General features: G+C 45.4%; 1 protein-coding gene across 1 annotated transcript in view; it reads left to right on the top strand.

The window, feature by feature from the left end:
* Window positions 1–21,166, top strand: part of HPSE2 (heparanase 2 (inactive)) — a 320,113-nt gene that overhangs the window by 293,858 nt on the left and 5,089 nt on the right. Inside the window, exon 11 of the mRNA XM_040361286.1 lies at window positions 8,673–8,819. Within this exon, the coding sequence (XP_040217220.1) occupies window positions 8,673–8,819 (147 nt within the window). The remainder of the gene's footprint in view (window positions 1–8,672; window positions 8,820–21,166) is intronic.

Genomic DNA, 21,166 nt, shown 5'->3' with positions numbered 1-21,166 from the left:
CTTAAACTAGTGGCCCTACAGCTGTTGCAGAACTACAAGTCCCATCATCCCCATCCTTCTGCCTGTGGGAGTCATGCTTGTAACTGTCAGCCTTGCAATGCATCATGGAACTTGTAGTTCCGTATCAGCTGGAGGGCCACCAGTTTGAGACCCCTGTTCTAAGCAGTTAGTTGTCTAGAAAACTGAAAGTGAAAATAGTTGTCGCTCACAAAGCTGGAGAAAGCTATAAGAAGATAGCAAAGCGTTTTCAGGTGTCAATATCCTCTGTTCGGAATGTAATTAAGAAATGGCAGTCATCAGGAACAGTGGAAGTTAAAGCAAGATCTGGGAGACCAAGAAAAATATCAGACAGAACAGCTCGCAGGATTGTGAGAAAAGCAATTCAAAACCCACGTTTGACGGCACGATCCCTCCAGAAAGATCTGGCAGACACTGGAGTTGTGGTACACTATTCCACTATAAAGAGATACCGTATTTGCCGGCGTATAAGACGACCCCCTAATTTTCCAGCTAAAATTTTGGTTTTGGGATATACTCGCAGTATAAGACTACCCCCTTCATACTAGTCTGTCTGTAACCTGAGGTGGTAGCCAGAACTACCGCTGACAGGAACAACCGCTGACATAAACAGGCTTTTTTCAGATCTCACTGTGCCATTATATTACATTACATGCCTCACTGTGCCATTACATGCCTCACGTGCCATTGCCTACCTCACGGTGCCATTATACATGCCTCACTGTGCTGTTAGTAACATGCCTCACTGTGCCATTAGGAACATGCCTCACTGTGCCATCTATACATGCCTCACTGTGCCATTCCATTCCATGCCTCGATGATCTCCCTACCTTCTCCTGTATGCACAGTATGTCAGACGGCGGCATCCATGATTCAAAGGCCGCGCCTCCTCCTTAGGCTGTTTCGTGATTGGCGGAACACTTGTTTTCCCAGCAGAGCCTCTATTCAGTGTTCCACCTATCACGGATGTCCTCTTGTCCGAGGCTAAGGGTGAGGATGAGAAGGCATCCGTGATAGGCGGAACACTGAACAGAGGCTCTGCTGGGAAAACGAGTGTTCCGCCTATCACGGAACAGCCTGGAGGAGGCGCGGCTTTTGAATCATGGATGGCTGCCGTCTGACCACAGGTACTCGGCGTATAAGATGACCCCCGACTTTTGGGGCATTATTTTACATGCAAAAGGTCGTCTTATACGCCGGAAAATACGGTACTTGTACAAATATGGTCTTCATGGAAGAGTCATCAGAAGAAAACCTCTTCTACGTCCTCACCACAAAAATCAGCGTTTGAACTTTGCAAATGAACATATAGACAAGCCTGATGCATTTTGGAAACAAGTTCTGTGGACCGATGAGGTTAAAATATAACTTTTTGGCCGGAATGAGCAAAGGTACGTTTGGAGAAGAAAGGGCACAGAATTTAATGAAAAGAACCTCTGTCCAACTGTGAAGCATGGGGGTGGATCAATCTTGCTTTGGGGTTGTATTGCAGCCAGTGGCACAGGAAACATTTCACGAATAGAAGGAAAAATGGATTCAATAAAATTTCAGCAAATTTTGGATGGTAGCTTGATGCCATCTGTGAAAAAGCTGAAGATAAAGAGAGGATGGCTTCTACAAATGGATAATGATCCTAAACACACCTCAAAATCCATGGGGGATTACATCAAGAGGCGTAAACTGAAGGTTTTGCCATGGCCTTCACAATCTTCTGACCTCAACATAATTGAAAATCTATTGATAGACCTTAAAAGAGCAGTGCGTGACAGACAGCCCAGAAATCTCAAAGAACTGGAAGACTTTTGTAAGGAAGAATGGGCAAAGATCCCTCAAACAAGAATTGAAAGACTCTTGGCTGGCTACAAAAAGCGTTTACAAGCTGTGATACTTGCCAAAGGGGGCAGTACAAGATATCAACTCTGCAGGGTGTCCAAACTTTTGCAGACACCATTTTTTTGTTTTCTGTCATTTTGAAAGTGTAAATGATGGAAATAAAATCTAACTTTTTTTGACATATTATAAGAATGTCTAATTTGTAATTTGATGCCTTTTGGAGATTTTTCCATCTGTCCTTGGCTTTGTTATGCACATTAATACATTTTTTTACCTGGGGTGCTCAAACTTTCCATCCCCACTGTGTATATATATATATATATATATATATATATATATATATATATATATATATATATATATACATACATATACAGTGCCTTGAAAAAGTATTCATACCCCTTGAAATTTCCCACGGAAATTTATTTTATTGGTATTTTATGTGACAGACCAACACAAAGTGGCACATAATTGTGAAGTGGGAGGAAAATGATAAATGGTTTTAATTTTTTTTTTACAAATAAATATGTGAAAAGTGTGGGGGGGGGGACATTTGTATTCAGCCCCCTTTACTCTGCCATCCCTAACTAAAATCTAGTGGAACCAATTGCCTTCAGAAGCCACCTAATTAGTAAATAGAGTCCACCTGTGTGTAATTTTATCTCAGTAAAAATTCTGCTTTTTTGTGAAGCCCTCAGAGGTTTGTTAGAGAGCCTTAGTGAACAAACAGAATGTTGAAGGTCAAGGAACACACCAGACAGGTCAGGGATAAAGTTGTGGAGAAGTATAACAATTTTGGTTATAAATGTGGAAAATTCCAAGGGGTGTGAATACTTTTTTTAAGGCACTGTATACTGTATGTTCTACAGGATTCTGGGAGTGTGTCCTGGATGGACGGTAGTTATGTTTTCCAATTATTTGAGCTGTGGCCCTTTAAGAAGGAGGATAAGAGACATTTTCAGTACCGTATATATTCGAATATAAGCCGAGGTACCTAATTTTACCCCAAAAAAACTGGGAAAACTTATTGACTCGAGTATAAGCCTAGGATGAGAATGCAGCAGCCACTGTAAGCGGAAAAGAGGGTCAACAATGCCCATTTGCACGCCTCACTGTGCCCATTGCAGCCTCACTGTGCCCAACCTCACTGTGCCCATTGCAACCTCACTGTGCCCATTGCAACCTCACTGTGCCCAACCTGTGCCCAACACAGTGGGCTAGATTCAGATAGATTAGCGGATCTTTAGATCCGCGTAATCTATCTGATTTACGATCCGCCGGCGCAAATTTGAGAGGCTAGTGCAGTATTCAAAAAGCACTTACCTCGAAACTTGCGCCAGCGGATCGTAACTCCCCCGGCGGAATTCAAATTCCGCGGCTAGGGGGAGTGTAGTATTTAAATCAGGTGCGTCCCCGCGCCAATTAAAATTTTCCGTGAATTTTCCCGGCGTGCATTGCTCCCAATGACGTCGCTAGGACGTCATTGGTTTCGGTGTGAACGTAAATTACGTCCATCCGTATTCGCGACCGACTTACGCAAACGACGTAAAAATTCAAAACTCGGCGCGGGAACGACGGCCATACTTAACATTGGATAAGCCGCATATAGCAGGGGTAAGTATACGCCGGAAAAAGCCGAACGCAAACGACGTAAAAAAAAAGCGACGGGCGGGCGTTCGTTTCTTTCGGCGGAAATCGGAATTTGCATATACGTCGCGTAAAAAACCGAAGCGCCACCTAGCGGCTGGCGGGAGATTGCAGCCTAAGATCCGACGGTGTAAGTCACTTACACCTGTCGGATCTAAGGGAGATCTATGCGTAACTGATTCTTATGAATCTGAGATCCGACCGTCGGATCTCAGAGATACGACGGCGTATCAGGAGATACGCCGTCGTATCTCTATCTGAATCTCCCCCAGTGTCTGCTGGGAAACGCCTATCACGGGAGGACCAGGGGGAAGCCGCAACTTTTAAACAATGGACGCCCGCAGCCCTTCAGGTACAGTGACTCAAGTATAAGACGAGGGGGGTATTTTCAGCCCTAAAAAAAGGGCTGGAAAACTTGGCTTATACTCGAGTATATACGGTACTCAGGGATTCTCGCCTATGCAGGGAGCAAAGTTCTTAGGTAGCCCACTCAAAGCGGAGAGAATTGATTTACAATATTCTGTGGATTGTGAAACAAGAAGGGGGAAGAGAGGTAACAAACCTCAGGACTTTTAAGGTGTTAGGAATGGAAAATGTAATAGACAATTGCAAATAGATAAAATTCGATTTTTATTACAAAGATAAAAAACATGAGAACAATATTCCATCCATATCAAAAATCGATTGTTCTATAAGAAGGCATATATATGTCTATCATAGCATATAATACATCACACCTGAATCTCCTGAAGAAGCTAAAGCGAAACATGTTGAGTGGTAGTGTCTGTATATATGCCTTCTTATAGAACAATCGATTTTTGATATGAATGGAACATTGTTCTCGTGTTTTTTATCTTTGTAATAAAAATCAAATTTTATCTATTTGCAATTGTCTATTACATTTTCCATACCTAACACCTTAAAAGTCCCGAGTTTTGTTACCTCTCTTCCCCCTTCTTGTTTCATAATCTATTGGGAAGTGGCGTTTTATTTGATTTCTCGCCCTGTACAATTTATTCTATGGATTGGTGAGTCCTCATTTGGAACCGAGAATTCAGAAGCTCAGAGAGACTCTGGAGTGGGAAAGAGCCCCAACCCTAAATACATGGGCCCGGATTCACAGACAGCGGCGCACATTTAATGCCGCCATAGCGTATCTCCTGTACGCTACGCCGACGCAGCGCACAGAGGCAAGCACTGAATTCACAAAGCCAGTGCTCCCAAAACTGCGCTGGGTTTCTCAGGCGCAAGGCGGCGTAGGTGGAAGTGGGCGTGAGCCATGCAAATGAGGCGTGACCCCATGCAAATGATGGGCCGAGCGCCAAACAGATACGTATAGCGAACGGCGTATGCGCCGCCCTGTGGACGCATCCCAGTGCGCATGCTCAGAATCACGTCAGAACTACTCCCTAAGATACGTTGGATCACTGCCTACGCCGTGAACGTAACCTACGCTCAGCCATATTCACGTCCAATGTAAACCACCGTATTTATCGGAGTATATCGAACACTTTTTTGCCCTGAAAATCAGCGCTTCCCGCGCCGTGTTTGAATGCCTGCGCTGACAAATACTGAGCGCAGTACACTCGGGTACATTCGGGCCAGGCTCGGCTTCACTCGTAGTCACGCTCTGTGACGTTTATGCGTGAGAAGCCGAGCCTGGCCGAATAAACCCGAGTGTACTGCGCTCGGAATACGTCGGCGGAGGCTTCAAACTGAGCGCGGGACCCGGAGATTCGACATGAAGACAGCGCGGGAGAAGCTGGGAGGAGACCCCCGAGGCCGCAGACGGACGCCGGACTGGACAAGGCCGCCGATGGACACTGGGCAAAACATATCAATGGGAGCGCCAAATGCATCCAGCGTAAATATGCGCCCACTCTACGCTGGCGTAGGCAAGTTACATCGGTGGGATGAAGCCTGTTTTTGGGCGTATCCTAGTATGTGGGTCCGGTGCACAGATACGACGGCACATATTTGCACTTACGCGGCGTATCTGGAGATACGTCGGCGCGAGTGCTTTGTGAATCCGGGCCAAGGAGTTCTGGTCCCAGAAGGATTGAACCACCTGCAAGGGAGTCTTGAAAGGCAGCAGGAAGCCGCCAGAAGGTGTCTGTTTGGTGGAGCGTGAAGCAGAACACCCTTAGGAGCAGGAGTGGTGGACAGCTTGGAAATGAGACATGCTAAGCTGCTGGTGACCTGGCCTTGGGGACCCTGAGACAGGCGGGGACGAAACCTTGTTAAGAGACAAGTTTTGCGGGTGGTGAGCCAAGAAGTTTGATTTGTTTTAGGAGTGTGGACTGTTTTGTTTATTTTGTGCTGCAAGGAAGCGGTTTTGTTTTACTTTTGAGCAATAAAAGACTGCTTTTGCTTTTATGTTGGCTGATGCCAGGCTCCTCGAGATTACAATATATATATAAATACAGCCTCTGGAAATAACACCAGAATCCCCTTCTATAGTGCAAAGTTCCACAATGCTAAACACTGCTAATAGGATGAGATCCGGTGCTTCTCAGTACATATCACATTACATTCCAGTAATACAGAAAGTTATTTCTTCCCGATAATTATATGAAATAAATGAATATATGAACATGTATGAGGACATGACACTTTCATTGAGGTTTGTACTGCTTTATTTCCACATACCGTATATACTCGAGTATAAGCCGGCCCGAATATAAGCCGAGGCACCTAATTTTACCACCAAAAAATGGGAAAACGTATTGACTTGAGTATAAGCCTAGGGTGTCCATCTGCATGCCTCACTGTGCCTCACTTTGCATCACTGGGGTAGATTCAGGTACCTTTTGCGCCCTCTTACGGAGGCGCAGCGTACCGTTTTAAAGCTGCACCTCCGTAAATTACGTGCGCTACGCTTCATTCATGAAGCAGTAGCTATGTAATTTGCGTGGGCGCTCCTTAAAAATGCCCGGCGTAAGGGCGCGTAATTTAAATGATCCCGTAGGGGGCGTGGATCATTTAAATTAGGCGCGTTCCCACGCCGAACGTAGTGTGCATGCTCCATCGGGAAACTTTCCCGACGTGCATTGCGGCAAATGACGTCGCAAGGACGTCATTTGCTTTAACGTGAACGTAAATGGCGTCCAGCGCCATTCACGATTCACTTACGCAAACGACGTCATTTTCAAACATCGCGACGCGGGAACGACCGGTATACTTAGCATTGGCTGCCCCTGCTAATAGCAGGAGCAGCCTTACGCGGAACCCGACGAACGTAAACAACGTAAACTGCGTACGTAGGGCGCGCGTACGGTTGTGAATCGGCGTTAGTATGCAATTTGCATACTCTACGCTGACCACTACGGGAACGCCACCTAGCGGCCAGCGTAAGAATGCAGCCTACGATACGACGGCATAAGAGCCTTATGACAGTCATATCTTAGGCTGCAGTCGGCGTATCGAGCTCTCTGAATCAGGAGCAGTCGATATGCCGGCGCAACTAAGCAATAACTATGGTTACGCAGACGCAATTGCTTTCTGAATCTACCCCACTGTGTTCATGTGCATGCCTCACTGTGTCCATGCCTCACTGTGCCCATGTGCATGCCTCACTGTGTCCATGTCTCACTGTGTCTATGCTTCATTGTACCCTTGCCTCAATGTGTCCATGCCTCACTGTGCCCATGTCTCACTGTGTCCATGACTAAACTGACGTTTAACATGGGAGTCTATGGAATGGGCGCCCAGATTTGAAAAATCGGTGCTCCCCAGCCGTAGGTCCACCAGACAATAAACGTTATACACTTGTAGAGGAGAAATTGGGCTATACGTGTGCCAAGTTTCGGGTCCAGGGGACCTACGGCCGTCCGCTACCCGGTCCCCAAAGTTACCGTTTAACATGGGAGTCTATGGAAGGGGTGCCCGGATTTGAAAAATCGGTGCTCCCCGGCCTTAGGTCTCCCGGACAACAAACTTGTAGATGAAGAGTGGGGTTACTGTATATGTGTCCCAAGTTTGGGGCCCAGGGAACCTACAGCCGGCCAGTACCGGGTTCCCAAAATCCAGGAGATCAGGGGCAAAAAGGTGACTCGAGTATAAGTCGAGGAGGGCATTTTCAGCACAAAAAAATGTGCTGAAAAACTCGGCTTATACTCGAGTATATACGGTATGCATCGTGTGCATTCCGGCATGTTTATATCTGAATGGATGAGGATTATATTCGGCATAGGAAGATCCTTCCATTTATGGTGGTTCCTCTCCAATTGCAAACTGGTCATTCCTATTAGAGAGACACTCTCAGGCCTCGTACACACGATCGGTTAAACAGAGGACAACGGTCTGATGGACCGTTTTCATCGGTCAAACCCAATCAAGTGTGGGCCCCATAGGTTATTTAACCATCGGTTAAAAAAAAGTAAACTTGCTTTAAATTTAACCGATAGATTCCTAACCGACAGGTCAAAACCGATCGTTAGTAGGCACAACCATCGGATAAAAATCCACGCATGCTCAGAATCAAGTCGACGCATGCTTGGAAGCATTGAACTTCGTTTTGTTCAGCACGTCGTTGTGTTTTACGTCACCGCGTTCTGACACGATCGTTTTTTTAACCGCGACGGACCATCAGTCAGCTTCATCGGTTAACCGATGACACCGGTCCATCGCTCTGTTCTCATCGGATGGACTGATCGTGTGTACGAGGCTTCAGTTTTCGGTAGCTGCTTTTTATTTCCATTCTCTTTTTTTAACATTTTGTAAGGATATATGAAAAGTAAAAACAGAAACAATGAAGAATTTCCTACCCGCAATGGCGGCGGAGCACCATTGCCGACATCGCTGGACTCCAGGACAGGTAAGTGTCCATTTATTAAAAGCCAGCAGCTGCAGTATGTGTAGCTGCTGGCTTTTAATAATTTTTTTTTCAAGGCCAGAACACCACTTTAATATAAAAGAATCCCAGGAATATCTGATCACCTCCTTGGGGATCAGGGAGGAATTTTCTCCCTGCTGAAGCCATTCGGTTTGCATGCTTTATTGGGGTTTTTTCGCCTTCCTCTGGATCCTCTGTGGATATTAGGTTCTGTATATGGAGGTTTCCTATTATTGGTTGAACTAGACTTTTGTCTTCTTTCATCGAGAATAACTCTGTAACTCTATAAGAATAAATGACACTTTATAACAGAATTGTGTTTCTGATTTTTCCATATCAGCCGTAATTACGTCCGAGGATCAATAACATTGTATATCATCAATCTACACCGATCGAGGAAAAAAATCAAGCTGGCCGGAACTCTGAGGGATAAACTCGTCCACCAATATCTTCTGCAGCCACACGGAGCCGAGGGAATCCAGTCTAAGTAGGTAGATCACAGAGCCATCCTTCTAAGATATCCATCATTCAGATGTGAATAGATTTCCGGCAATGTGAGTAGATTTCGGCCATGTGGACATGTAGACCATTCCGACCATTTACCAGTTCTGGATGTTCTTACCGATTTCCTTGTGTTACGGTGAAGTGTTGTTTAGCCACACGGACAATCACATTTAGTGAAGCTTATGCCGCGTACACACGATCAGTCCATCCGATGAGAACGGTCTGATGGACCATTTTCATCGGACCAAACCGATCGCGTGTGGGCCCGATCGGTTATTTATCCATAGGTTAAAAAAAGCAATCTTGTTGTAAATTTAACCGATGGATTCCTAACCGAGAGGACAAAACCGATCGTTAGTACGCACGACCATCGGTTAAAAATCCACGCATGCTCAGAATCAAGTCGATGCATGCTTGGAAGCATTGAACTTCGGTTTTTTCAGCACGTCGTTGTGTTTTACGTCACCGCGTTCTGACACGATCGTTTTTTTAACCGATGGTGTGTAGGCGCGACGGACCATCAGTCAGCTTCATCGGTTAACCGATGAAAACGGTCCATCAGACCGTTCTCATCGGATGGACTGGTCGTGTGTATGCGGCATTAGACGTAACACATGGTGGTTCTTCATAGATCAGTCTGACAATGGAGTCCATAGAGGACAAATCTTCATCTACATGAGACAAATCCAGAATTATTGGTGAATTTATGCCGCGTACACACGATCATTTTTCGGCATGAAAAAAAAAAAACTATGTTTTTCGGGATGTAGAAAAAACTGTGTTTTTCCAACTTCATCATTAAAACGGCCTTGCCCACACACCATCGTTTTTAAAAAATGCTCTAGCAAAGCGCGGTGACGTACAACACGTACGATGGCACTATAAAGGGGAAGTTCCATTCGGATGGCGCCACTCTTGGGGCTGCTTTAGCTGATTTTGTGTTAGTAAAAGACGATTCATGCTTTTCTGTCTGTCACAGCGTGATGAATGTGCTTACTCCATTATGAACGATAGTTTTACCAGAACGAGCTTGCTTCTGAGCATGCGCTGGTTTTTAACGTCGTTTTAGCCCATAATTTTTTACAACCCGAAAAACGACATTGTTTAAAACGTCGTTAAAAAATGCAGCATGTTAGAAAAAAAAATTTTGACGTTTTTCATAACCCGAAAAATTATGTGAAGCCCACACACGATCATTTTAAATGAAAACAACGTTTTTTTCATGCCGAAAAATGATCATGTGTACGCGGCATTAGAATTACACTCCGGCACATGATAGTGTCTTCTGAGTATAGCAAGTGTTATGCCGCGTACACACGGTCGGAATTTCCGACAACAAATGTTCGATGTGAGCTTGTCGGAAAATCCGACCGTGTGGAGGCCCCAATCGGACATTTGCTGTCGGAATTTCCGACAACAACAAATGTTTGAGAGCTGGTTCTCAATTTTTCCGACAACAAAAGTCTTTGCCGGAAATTTCGATCGTATGCAATTCCAACGCACAAAAGTCCTACGCATGCTCGGAATCAATTTGACGCATGCTCGGAATCGTTGAACTTAATTTTTCTCAGGACGTCGTAGTGTTGTACTTGAACGCGTTCTTGGCGATCGGAATTTCCGACAACATTTGTGTGACCGTGTGTATGCAAGACAAGTTTGAGCCAACATTCCGTCTGAAAAAAATCAACGGTTTTGTTGTCGGAATGTCCGATCGTGTGTACGTGGCATTACACACACCCTCCAAACCGCATCAAATAGTGGATGTGGTCAAATTTCACATTTAACAGTGGGAGGGTCTTAACAGGGTCATTAAATACCAGAAGTGCATTATGTACAGAGTGCAGAGTTCAGGGAGGGGGTTACACACAGACTGCAGAGTTCAGGGTGTGCTACATAAAAAGTGCAGGGTTCAGGGGTGCGCTACACACAGTGTGCAGAATTCAGCCTTCTTCCACAGCTGCTTATCTCTGCATCCCCCATCCACATCTCACGTTTACCCCTCCTCAGCTCTGACCTCTGCATGCAACCCCCCTCTACTGCCCCCATCTTCTCCCCATCTCCTTAAAACTCCACCATCTTCCACATGTCTTATTTTTGTTGCTACATTAAGCTCAAGCACCCAGCCAGCTCTAGTTCCTCCCCGCATACCGTAGTTGCCTCCACCTCTCTCACTTGCAGGGAGATCATCCAGTGGTGATGTTGGCATTTTCACTGCACCCCGTGTACCACTACCTGCATCTCCCTTGTCCCCATCCTTCCCTCAGTGGGAGCCACTCAAGAGATATGATCTGTGGGAGTGTCAAGTCTGTGATGTGAGGCCGGGTGGCAGAGAGGGCGCCCCTTGCGGCTGAGTGCAGCGTTCCCCTGGGAGTGATACAGGGGATACGGTGCCCAAAGGTGCACGGGTTGCCAGTAATGCTGCAAACAGGCTAGTAAACAGGAGGTTGCTGGGTGCGCTGGGTAGCGATGTCAGTAGCCGTGCAAGAAGAAGTCCTAAATAGGCGGTTGCAGGATTTACCAGGAGCAGGGTTCGCAGCCAGGCCAGAGGTCATATACCAGGAGGCAGTCCAAGAACAAACAGGAGCAAATCGGGTCATAAACAGTGGGCAGTGGATTGAAGAATAGTCAGTCAAGCCAAGGTCAGAGCGAGGAGATAATCAGGAACACAGGTCAAGCCAGAAGCAGAGGTCAAGCCAGGGGTTTCAAGATAAACAGGCACAGGAACACAGGAAGCTGACGATAATCCAGCAAGCTTGAAGTGTCAGTGGCAGGTTTAAATAGGCCAGGGGGGTGCGCCTACAATTGTCACCGCGTGCGTGTGCGTCGGCGCGTGCCCCTGCGCACGGAAACACGTCTGGCCCCACCATGGTGGTTACTGGCGGAATTGTGCACAACACGGCCATTTCCCTGACAGGGAGCTGTTGGGGAACACGCTGTCACTTGTAAGCACAGAAGTCGGACATTTGTGTTTTCAAGTAATAGTGGTGAGCAGGGAGCAGAGGGCCTGAGCCAGAGGTGGTGGAACTGAGTTCCACTAGTTCCAGCTGAATAAAAACCCTGGTGCACACATCGGCACTTTTTTATTTACGTGATTCAAGTTTTGTTGCTGCACTTTATACATGTGTCTTTTTCCTTAGTCATGGATTGTAAGGTGTGGGGAAGTCTAGGGGAAGGTTGTATGGTCCTTAGGTTCCTTCCTCCCCTGCCTTGGAGAGCCCCCCCCCCCCAGTACTTTTGGTTGGTTTCGGTGGGGGACATTTGGCGAAGTGGACTTGAGTGTACCTTGCCCTTGTCATGAGTCTTGCACCCCGGGAGGCTGGGAAGGGGTCCTTCCTCTTTGTTCGTGAGAGCCCCCCCCCACCTAGAACCTTTTGGCGAGATGGACTTGAGTGCGTCTTACCCTCGTCAGGAGTCTTGCACCCCAGGAGGCCAGGGAGGGTTCCTTACTCTTTGGCAGGTGACCATATGACTTATCCTGGTGCACATCTTTGTGTTGGTGTTCAAATGCGCTTTTTTGGTTGACTTTTTTGGCTCACTGCACCGCAGGCTATAAAAGAAATTGGAGAGTTCTCCAAAATAAGAAGGCTTCACTCCCAGAAATGCTCAGTTTCTGGATGGCGTTCCCAAATTCCACAGCAAAGCCTCCTCAGAAGATTCATGGCTTGTCTTTGCTGAGGGTGACAGGAGTAACGACTGCTCTAGGAAATAACATTAACTTTAAGTGAGGTCAGTTTGTGGTCAGATTATATAAACCAAATTGTTCACACCTGCTGTCAGCTCGCATCTTCGTCTCCGCGGCGGATCTCAAGTGGCCTTCGCGGCTCTCATAACCACTCGCACGACATATACGTTACCTATGATAAACCTGGCACCGTTCAAATATGCAGACCCCCCAGATCCAGGACTGTGTACATAAGACTTCCTTGGATTTATGATGCCAGTAAACTGCCTGCTTAGTAGAATGTAAACAAGTGCGCCGTCACCTCCGCGTCTGTTTTCCAGCAGATCCTAGCGGGAACCCAGTAATGCCACCCAATCCCAGTCCAGACTCATAAAGTCAATTTCATACGGAGACACAAATCTAAAGAAAAGCTGAGCGGCCCCTGTGGCGAGTTTATTCTTTTGTCTGCTGGTTGCACATTGCTGGGGCTGAACCGGCGGATTTAAAGCTCTTGTTTTGGGGGAACTTGTAACTTCACAAAAAAACTGAAAGGGACCTATTGAGTAATTAAAAAAAAAAGATGATTGCATTAGTAAACTTTATTGGCCAGATTCAGAGAGAGTTACGCCGGCGTATCAGTAGATACGTTTTAGTGTATTCTCAAACTGAGATACACTTAAACCTAGCTAAGATACGTCAGCCTGCGCCGTCGTATCTTAGGGTGCAATATTAAGGCTGGCCGCTAGGTGGCGCTTCCGTTGAGTTTGGCGTAGAATATGTAAATGACTAGATACGCCTATACACGAATGTACGTGCGCCCGTCGCAGTAAAGATACGCCATTTACGTAAGGCGTTTTCAGTCGTAAAGTTATTCCATCAAATAGCTGGACTAGTCAATGTTAAGTATGGCTGTCGTTCCCGCGTCGAAATTTGAAAATTTTACATCGTTTGCGTAAGTCGTCCGTTAATAGGGCTGGACGTAATTTACGTTCACGAAACCAATACATCCTTGCGGCGTACTTTGGAGCAATGCACACTGGGATATGTACACGGACGGCGCATGCGCTGTTCGTGAAAAACGTCAATCACGTCGGGTCACCCTCCATTAACATAAAACACGCCCCCTCATCCTAATTTGAATTAGGCGCGCTTACGCCGGCTCCATTTACGCTACACCGCCGTAAGTTAGGAGGCAAGTACTTTGTGAATACAGCACTTGCCTCTCTGACTTACGGCGGCGTAGCGTAAATACGATACGCTGCACCGCCGTAACAATGCGCGCCCCTACCTGAATCCAGGCCCTATAAATATATCAAGATGACTGATTTTTGGGTTTAATAAAACAGATGGTATTACGCACACAGGATGGGAAGTAGAGTAGGCCCCACCAGTAGAAGTCTTCCCAATGACCTACCTAAGAGTCAGGTGCAGAGATCAGGTGGCTCACGTGTGGTGGGGATGCACTGCTTGTAGACAGGTGCAGTCTACTTTCTCCAAGGCAGGTGGCGCTCAGCATTGCAGATGGAGGGGAAGTCAGGAGGAACATGGTTCCTCTATGGTTCCCTAGATCATTGGGGAAGCTATCTGATTGGATGCTGCCACCCCATGTGACTCTGGTAGCCATCTTGGAACAATCAGAATTTATTTAAAGCGGCTTACCTGTAGGTAAAAAGAATATCTCCTAAACCTGTACGGTTTAGGAGATATTCCCCTTGCATGCAGCCGCTGACTTCAGCGGCACATGCGCTCTGATTTTTTTGGGCATTAAAGTGGAAGTAAACTCAAAGGCATAATTTGTGCCTATAGGTAAGCCTATAATAAGGCTTACCTATAGGCACTGTAAATATCTCCTAAACGTGTGCCGTTTAGAAGATATTTACATTACATGCAGCCTATGAAATCGGCCAACCACGCTGTTCCTCCGGATACCTGTGCCGTGAATGACGGCTCCTCGCGGCTCCGGCCTGTCACACAGCCGGAGACCTGGAAGAAAGACGGGTAAAGATGGACGCTGCCTGCAGTGATTACATCGCATCACTGAAGGGCTTTGTTTTCAGGTAAGTTTCAAATAATATGCTAGTATGGGATGCAAGCTAGCACATTATGCCTTTACCTTGCAGGTCCAATAAAAAAAATTAAAAAACACCCAGCGGTTTACGCTTTAAGGTAAAAAAAAAACTCTGATAAGGATCTTATACTTTCCTGAGCCAATTTCGATCCAGCACTGTGCACTGAGAAGTGGCTCTCTCAGCTCTCTCCCTCCTCATTGGCTCAGATACAGCAGCATGAGCCATTGGCTCTCAGTGCTGTCAATCACAGCCAGTGAGCAGTGGGCAGGACTGAGCCGTTGAGTGGGTATTGGTAGGTTGGGCTTCTCATTGGGCCTGGATATTGTTGTGGAGATATCAACATTGGGTGGGTATTGGTGGGTTGGATCATTCATTAGGCCTAGATCTTGTTGTGGAGATATCAGCATTGGGTGGTTATTGGTTGGGTAAATCACTCACTGGGCTTAGATCTTGTTGTGGAGATAACATCTTTGGGTGGGTACTGGTGGTTTGGATCATTCCCTAGGCCTAGATCTTGTTGTGGAGATATCAGCATTGGGTGGTTATTGGTTGGGTAAATCACTCACTGGGCTTAGATCTTGTTGTGGAGATAACATCTTTGGGTGGGTATTGGTGGTTTGGATCATTCCCTAGGCCTAGATCTTATTGTGGAGATATTAGCATTGAGTGGGTATTGGTAGGTAATTTTTTTGAGTGTACCTCCAGTTAAAAAAAACTATTTTTAAGCTTTTTGGATGGCAAAGGGAAGGAGTAACACTCCTGTAATGTTTGTTTTGCTGTCTATGTCCTTGTTCAGAAAATGTCACCTCACTTTCTGTCCCAATGACAATTGGATTTTGAAGATTTTGGGTTGTTGTGGAAACAAGCCTTGGTAATAAAGCATCAGTGGAGACACCTTTTTGCCATAATAACTCTTACAGGAGTGAATTTTCCTTCCTAGAGGTAGGTTTCCTCTCACTTCTTGTTGTCTCCCCCCCGTTTGTAAGTAGGAGTCGTTTGTAAGTCGGATGTTTGTAACTAGGGGATCGCCTGTATTGGTGAGTTGGGTCACTCTCTGGGCCCGGATTTGGTGTGGAGATATCAGCATTTGGTGGGTATTGGTTGGCTAGATTGCTCACTGGGCCTGGATTTTGTTGTGTAGATATCAGCATCGGGTGGGTATTGGTGAGTTGGGTCGCTCACTGGGCCCAGATCTTGTTGTGTAGATATCAGCATCGGGTGGGTATTGGTGAGTTGGGTCGCTCACTGGGCCCAGATCTTGTTGTGTAGATATCAGCATCGGGTGGGTATTGGTGAGTTGGGTCGCTCACTGGGCCTGGATTTTGTTGTGTAGATATCAGCATCGGGTGGGTATTGGTGAGTTGGGTCGCTCACTGGGCCCAGATCTTGTTGTGTAGATATCAGCATCGGGTGGGTATTGGTGGGTTGGGTCGCTCACTGGGCCTGGATCTTGTTAAGTAGATATCAGCATTTGGTGGGTATTGGTTGGTTTACTCGCTCACTGGGCTTAGATCTTGTTGTGGAGATATTAGCATTGGATGGGTATTGGTAGGTTGGGCCGCTCATTGGGCCTGGATCTTGTTGTGGAGATATCAGCATTGGGTGGGTATTGGATGATTGAATTGCTTAGTGGGCTTAGATCTTGTTGTGGAGATATCAGCATTGGGTGGGTATTGGTGAGTTGGGTCACTGACTGGGTTTGGATTTTGTGGAGATATCAGCACTGGGTGGGTATTGGTGGTTTGGATCATTCATTGGGCCCAGATCTTGTTGTGTAGATATCAGCATTGGGTGGGTATTGGTGGGTTGGGTCGCTCACTGGGCATAGATCTTGTTGTGTAGATATCAGCATTGGGTGGGTTGGATCAATCATTAGATCTTGTTGTGGAAAAATCAGCATGGGATGGGTATTGGTGGGTTGGGTTACTCATTGGGCCTAGATTTTGTTGTGTAGATATCAGCATTCGGTAAGTATTGGTGGGTTGGATCATTCATTGGGCCTAGATGTTTTTGTGGAGATATCAGCACGGTGTAGGTAGTGGTGGTTTGGAGCATTCATTGGGCCCAGATATTGCTGTGGAGATATCAGCATTGGGTGGGTATTGGTTGGTTAGATCACTTACTGGACCTAGATATTGTTGTGTAGATATCAGCATTGGGTGGGTATTGTGGGTTAGGTTGCTCGCTGGGCCTAGATCTTGTTGTGGAGATATCAACATTGGGTGGGTATTGGTGGGTTGGGTCATTCATAGGGCCTAGATCTTGTTGTGGAGATATCAGCATGGGGTGGGTATTGGTTGGCTAGATCGCTTACTGGGCCTAGATCTTGTTGTGTACCACCATATTCTCCCCTTACACCAGGGTTCCCCCTCATAGTCCCCTCTTACATAAGGGTCTATATGTACAGTTCCACTGTACATCCCAGCTCCAACACAGTGCCCCTTACATCAGGGTCCCCATCACAGTCCCCCCTACATCAGAGCTCCTATCAGAGGCCCTTATTACATCAGGGTCCCCATCAGATTCTTCCTTTACATCAGGGTCCCCATCACAGTCTTCCCTGCATTAGAGTCCCGATCAAAGTTCCCCCTTTAAATCAGAATTCCCATCAGAATCCCACTCACATCAGAATTCTCATCACAGTCCCTCTTACATCAGTGTTACCATCAGAGTCTCTTATTACAAAAAGGTCAATTTTGAGTCCTCATCATAGGCGTGCGCATAGGGTGGGTCAGGGGTGCCTGGCACACCCACGCTGTGGTGCACAGATTGCCCCTGTTGCATGGCCACAGAGAAAGGGACTGGGGAATCCCTGTCCTCAGTCCCTTCTTCTCAAAAGTGAGACATCAGGGGTCTGTTTCGACTCCTGATAGTTCACCAAAGCCCCCCGATGGGGCTCCTAAAAAGTTGTAAAAAAAGAAACAATAATAAAAAATTATCATAAAAAGAAAATTGTAAAAAAAAAATTGTAAAAAAGTTGTAATCAAAAAATTATCTCTGCCCTATTGACACCTTCCACTGCCTTATTGACACCGTCCACTGCTTTACTGACAACATCCACTGCCCTACTGACACCGTCTACTGCTCTACTGACACCGTCCTCTGTCCTACTGACACCATCCACTGCTCTACTGACACCGTCCTCTGTCCTACTGACACCGTCCACTACTTTACTGACACCGTCCACTGCTCTACTGACACCGTCCACTGCTCTACTGACACCGTCCTCTGTCCTACTGACACCGTCCACTACTTTACTGACACCGTCCACTGCTCTACTGACACCGTCCACTGCTCTACTGACACCGTCCACTGCCCTACTGACACCATCCACTGCTCTACTGACACCGTCCACTGCTCTACTGACACCGTCCACTGCCCTACTGACACCATCCACTGCCTTACTGACACTGTCCACTGCCCTACTGACACCATCCACTGCTCCATTGACACCGTCCACTGCTCTACTGATACGTCCACTTACTGTCCTACTGACACCATCCTCTGCTTTACTGACACCAACCACTGCTCTACTGACACCCTCCATTGCCCTACTGACACCGTCCACTGCTCTACTGACACCCTCCATTGCTCTACTGACACCCTCCATTGCTCTACTGACACCCTCCATTGCTCTACTGACTCCGTCCACTGCTCTACTGACACCATTCACTGTTCTACTGACACCATTCACTGCTCTACTGACACTGTCTACTGCTCTACTGACACCATCCACTGCTCTGACACCTTCCACTGCTCTACTGACACCGCCCACTGCTCTACTGACACCATCCACTGCTCTACTGACACCGTCCTCTGCTTTACTGACACCGTCCACTCACTGTCCTACTGACACCATCCTCTGCTTTACTGATAGCAACCACCGCTCTACTGACACCCTCCATTGCCCTACTGACACCGTCCACTGCTCTACTGACACCTTCCACTGCTCTACTGACACCATCCACTGCTCTACTGACACCATCCACTGCTCTACTGACACCGTCCTCTGCTCTACTGACACCGTCCACTCACTGTCCTGCTGACACCATCCTCTGCTATACTGATACCAACCACTGCTCTACTGACACCCTCCATTGCCCTACTGACACCGTCCACTGCTCTACTGACACCTTCCACTGCTCTACTGACACCATCCACTGCTCTACTGACACCCTCCACTGCTCTACTGACACCATCCACTGCTCTGACACCTTCCACTGCTCTACTGACACCGTCCTCTGCTCTACTGACACCGTCCACTCACTGTCCTGCTGACACCATCCTCTGCTTTACTGATACCAACCACTGCTCTACTGACACCCTCCATTGCCCTACTGACACCGTCCACTGCTCTACTGACACCATCCACTGCTCTACTGACACCGTCCACTGCTCTACTGACACCCTCCACTGCTCTACTGACACCATCCACTGCTCTGACACCTTCCACTGCTCTACTGACACAATTACTTTGTAACGTGTTATGTAGGTGATACTGCCAGTGAAGATTTCATTAATGGAGTCTTGATAGCCATAATACACCATCACATCACATCGGCGCTAAAACCAAATAAGAAGGCCGAATGTGAGCGTGGTGTGCCGGATCACCATCAACGTGCCGCCTGTCCACTGACACGGCCGTATAAGACTAGTGGAAGAATATAAAAAAAAGGGATACAATTCGGTTGCCATCACGGCCTGCATCGGCTCCGTCACCTCCCGTATTCAGATGGAGACGTTGTAGCCGGCGGTCTCTAGTAGCCGTATTGTTTAATAAGCTACCGGAGTGTATTAAATAGAAGAAGCTGTAAAATCGCAGAGCGTTCCTCGAAGCCGCAGCTTTTTTTTACAGTTTTCTATTCTACCCCTCGACCCTCTTAAAGAGGGAAGAGCGGAGAGGAGGAGGAATGCCGAGTGTGTCAGTCCTGGCTTAGATTAATGTCCGGAGATTTCCTTCTCCGTCCAGACCTCGGGATACAAACCCAAACATTCTACTCTTCTGTAAAGATTGCTCGAAAATCGAGATTCCAACATTTCCAAACAAATGGTCTTAATCTTCAAGAGGTTTGGACATGTTTGGATTTTGTGTTAAACACTTTTACCAGCTATGGTAACATGATCCTTTTATTGTAGAAAACACTTATCCATCGCTCCCAGAATATCCGAAGGAGCCGACGTGAGAGAGCGCAGAGATACGGCCGGGGCTTCAACGCCGCTACATCTTCCCTTCCGAAAGAACGAGTTCACTGAGATACAATCGTCTTATAACCTCATTCCTCTCGTTACTCAACACAAACATCTCCCACCTTCAAAGGCAAAACTTTTCATTTTAGTTATAGATTGAGTCCTCCATTGGGAAGAGTGATCCTCTCTCTTTGTAATGTTTACTTTTATCCCTGAGAGTTCAAGTGAAAAGTATACATAAAAGGCATAAAATAAAGGAAAAAATAAAGAAAGAAAAAAGTAAAAAAAATAGAAAAGTAATCACTATAAGTAAAAGAAAAGGCATTTTTTCATTTAAGTAAAAAGTATAAAAGTAAAGGAAAAAATAAAGGAAACATTTTAGTTATAGATTGAGTTGGGAAGAGTGATCCTCTCTCTTTGTAATGTTTACTTTTATTATTATTATACAGGATTTATATAGTGCCAACAGTTTGTGCAGCGCTTTACATCAGGGAAGACAGTACAGTCACAATACAAATCAATACTTTTATCACTGAGAGTTCAAATGAAAAGTATACATAAAAGTAAAAGTAAAAAGATACGGAAAAAAAAAGTAAACCCTATAAGTAAAAGTAAAAGGCATTTTTTTCATTTAAGTAAAAAGTATAAAAATAAAACCAAAGACAAAAAAGAAAAAGAAAGGAAATAAAAAGAAAGAAAGAAAAATTTAAAAAAAATTAAAAGAAATAAAAAGAAAACACTATAGGTAAAAGAAAAGGCATTTTTTCATTTAAGTAAAAAGTATAAAAGTAAAGGAAAAAATAAAAAAATAAAGGAAACATTTTAGTTATAGATTGAGTCCTCCATGGGGAAGAGTGATCCTCTCTCTTTGTAATGTTTACTTTTATTATTATACAGGATTTATATAGCGCCAACAGGTTGCTCATCGCTTTACATCAGAGAAGACAGTACAGTCACAATACAAATCAATACTTTTATCACTGAGAGTTCAAGTGAAAAGTATACATAAAAGTAAAGGAAAAAGAAAAGGAAAAAAAGAGAAAAAAAAATATAAAAAAAAAGTAACCCCTATAAGTAAAGTAAAGGCATTTTTTTCATTTAAGTAAAAAGTATAAAAGTAAAAGGAAAAACAAAAAATAAAAAGAAAGGAAATAAAAAGAAAGATAGAAAAAGGTAAAAAAATTAATAAATAAAAAGTAAACACTATAAGTAAAAGAAAAGGCATTTTTTTTTCCGTTTAAATAAAAAGTATAAAAGTAAAGAAAAAAAATAAGAAAGAAAACTGTAAAAAAAATAAAAAGTAAAAGCATTTTTTTGGTTTAAGTAAAAAGTATAAAAGTAAAGGAAAAAAAAGGGGGGAAATTAAGAAATAAAAATGTAAAAAAAATAAAAAAGGAAACACTATAAGTAAAA

Source organism: Rana temporaria, chromosome 8, assembly GCF_905171775.1.
Source record: "Rana temporaria chromosome 8, aRanTem1.1, whole genome shotgun sequence".
NCBI lineage: Eukaryota > Metazoa > Chordata > Amphibia > Anura > Ranidae > Rana > Rana temporaria.
The sequence above is the reverse complement of the archived record's forward strand: the minus strand, read 5'-3'. Positions and strand labels throughout refer to the sequence as shown.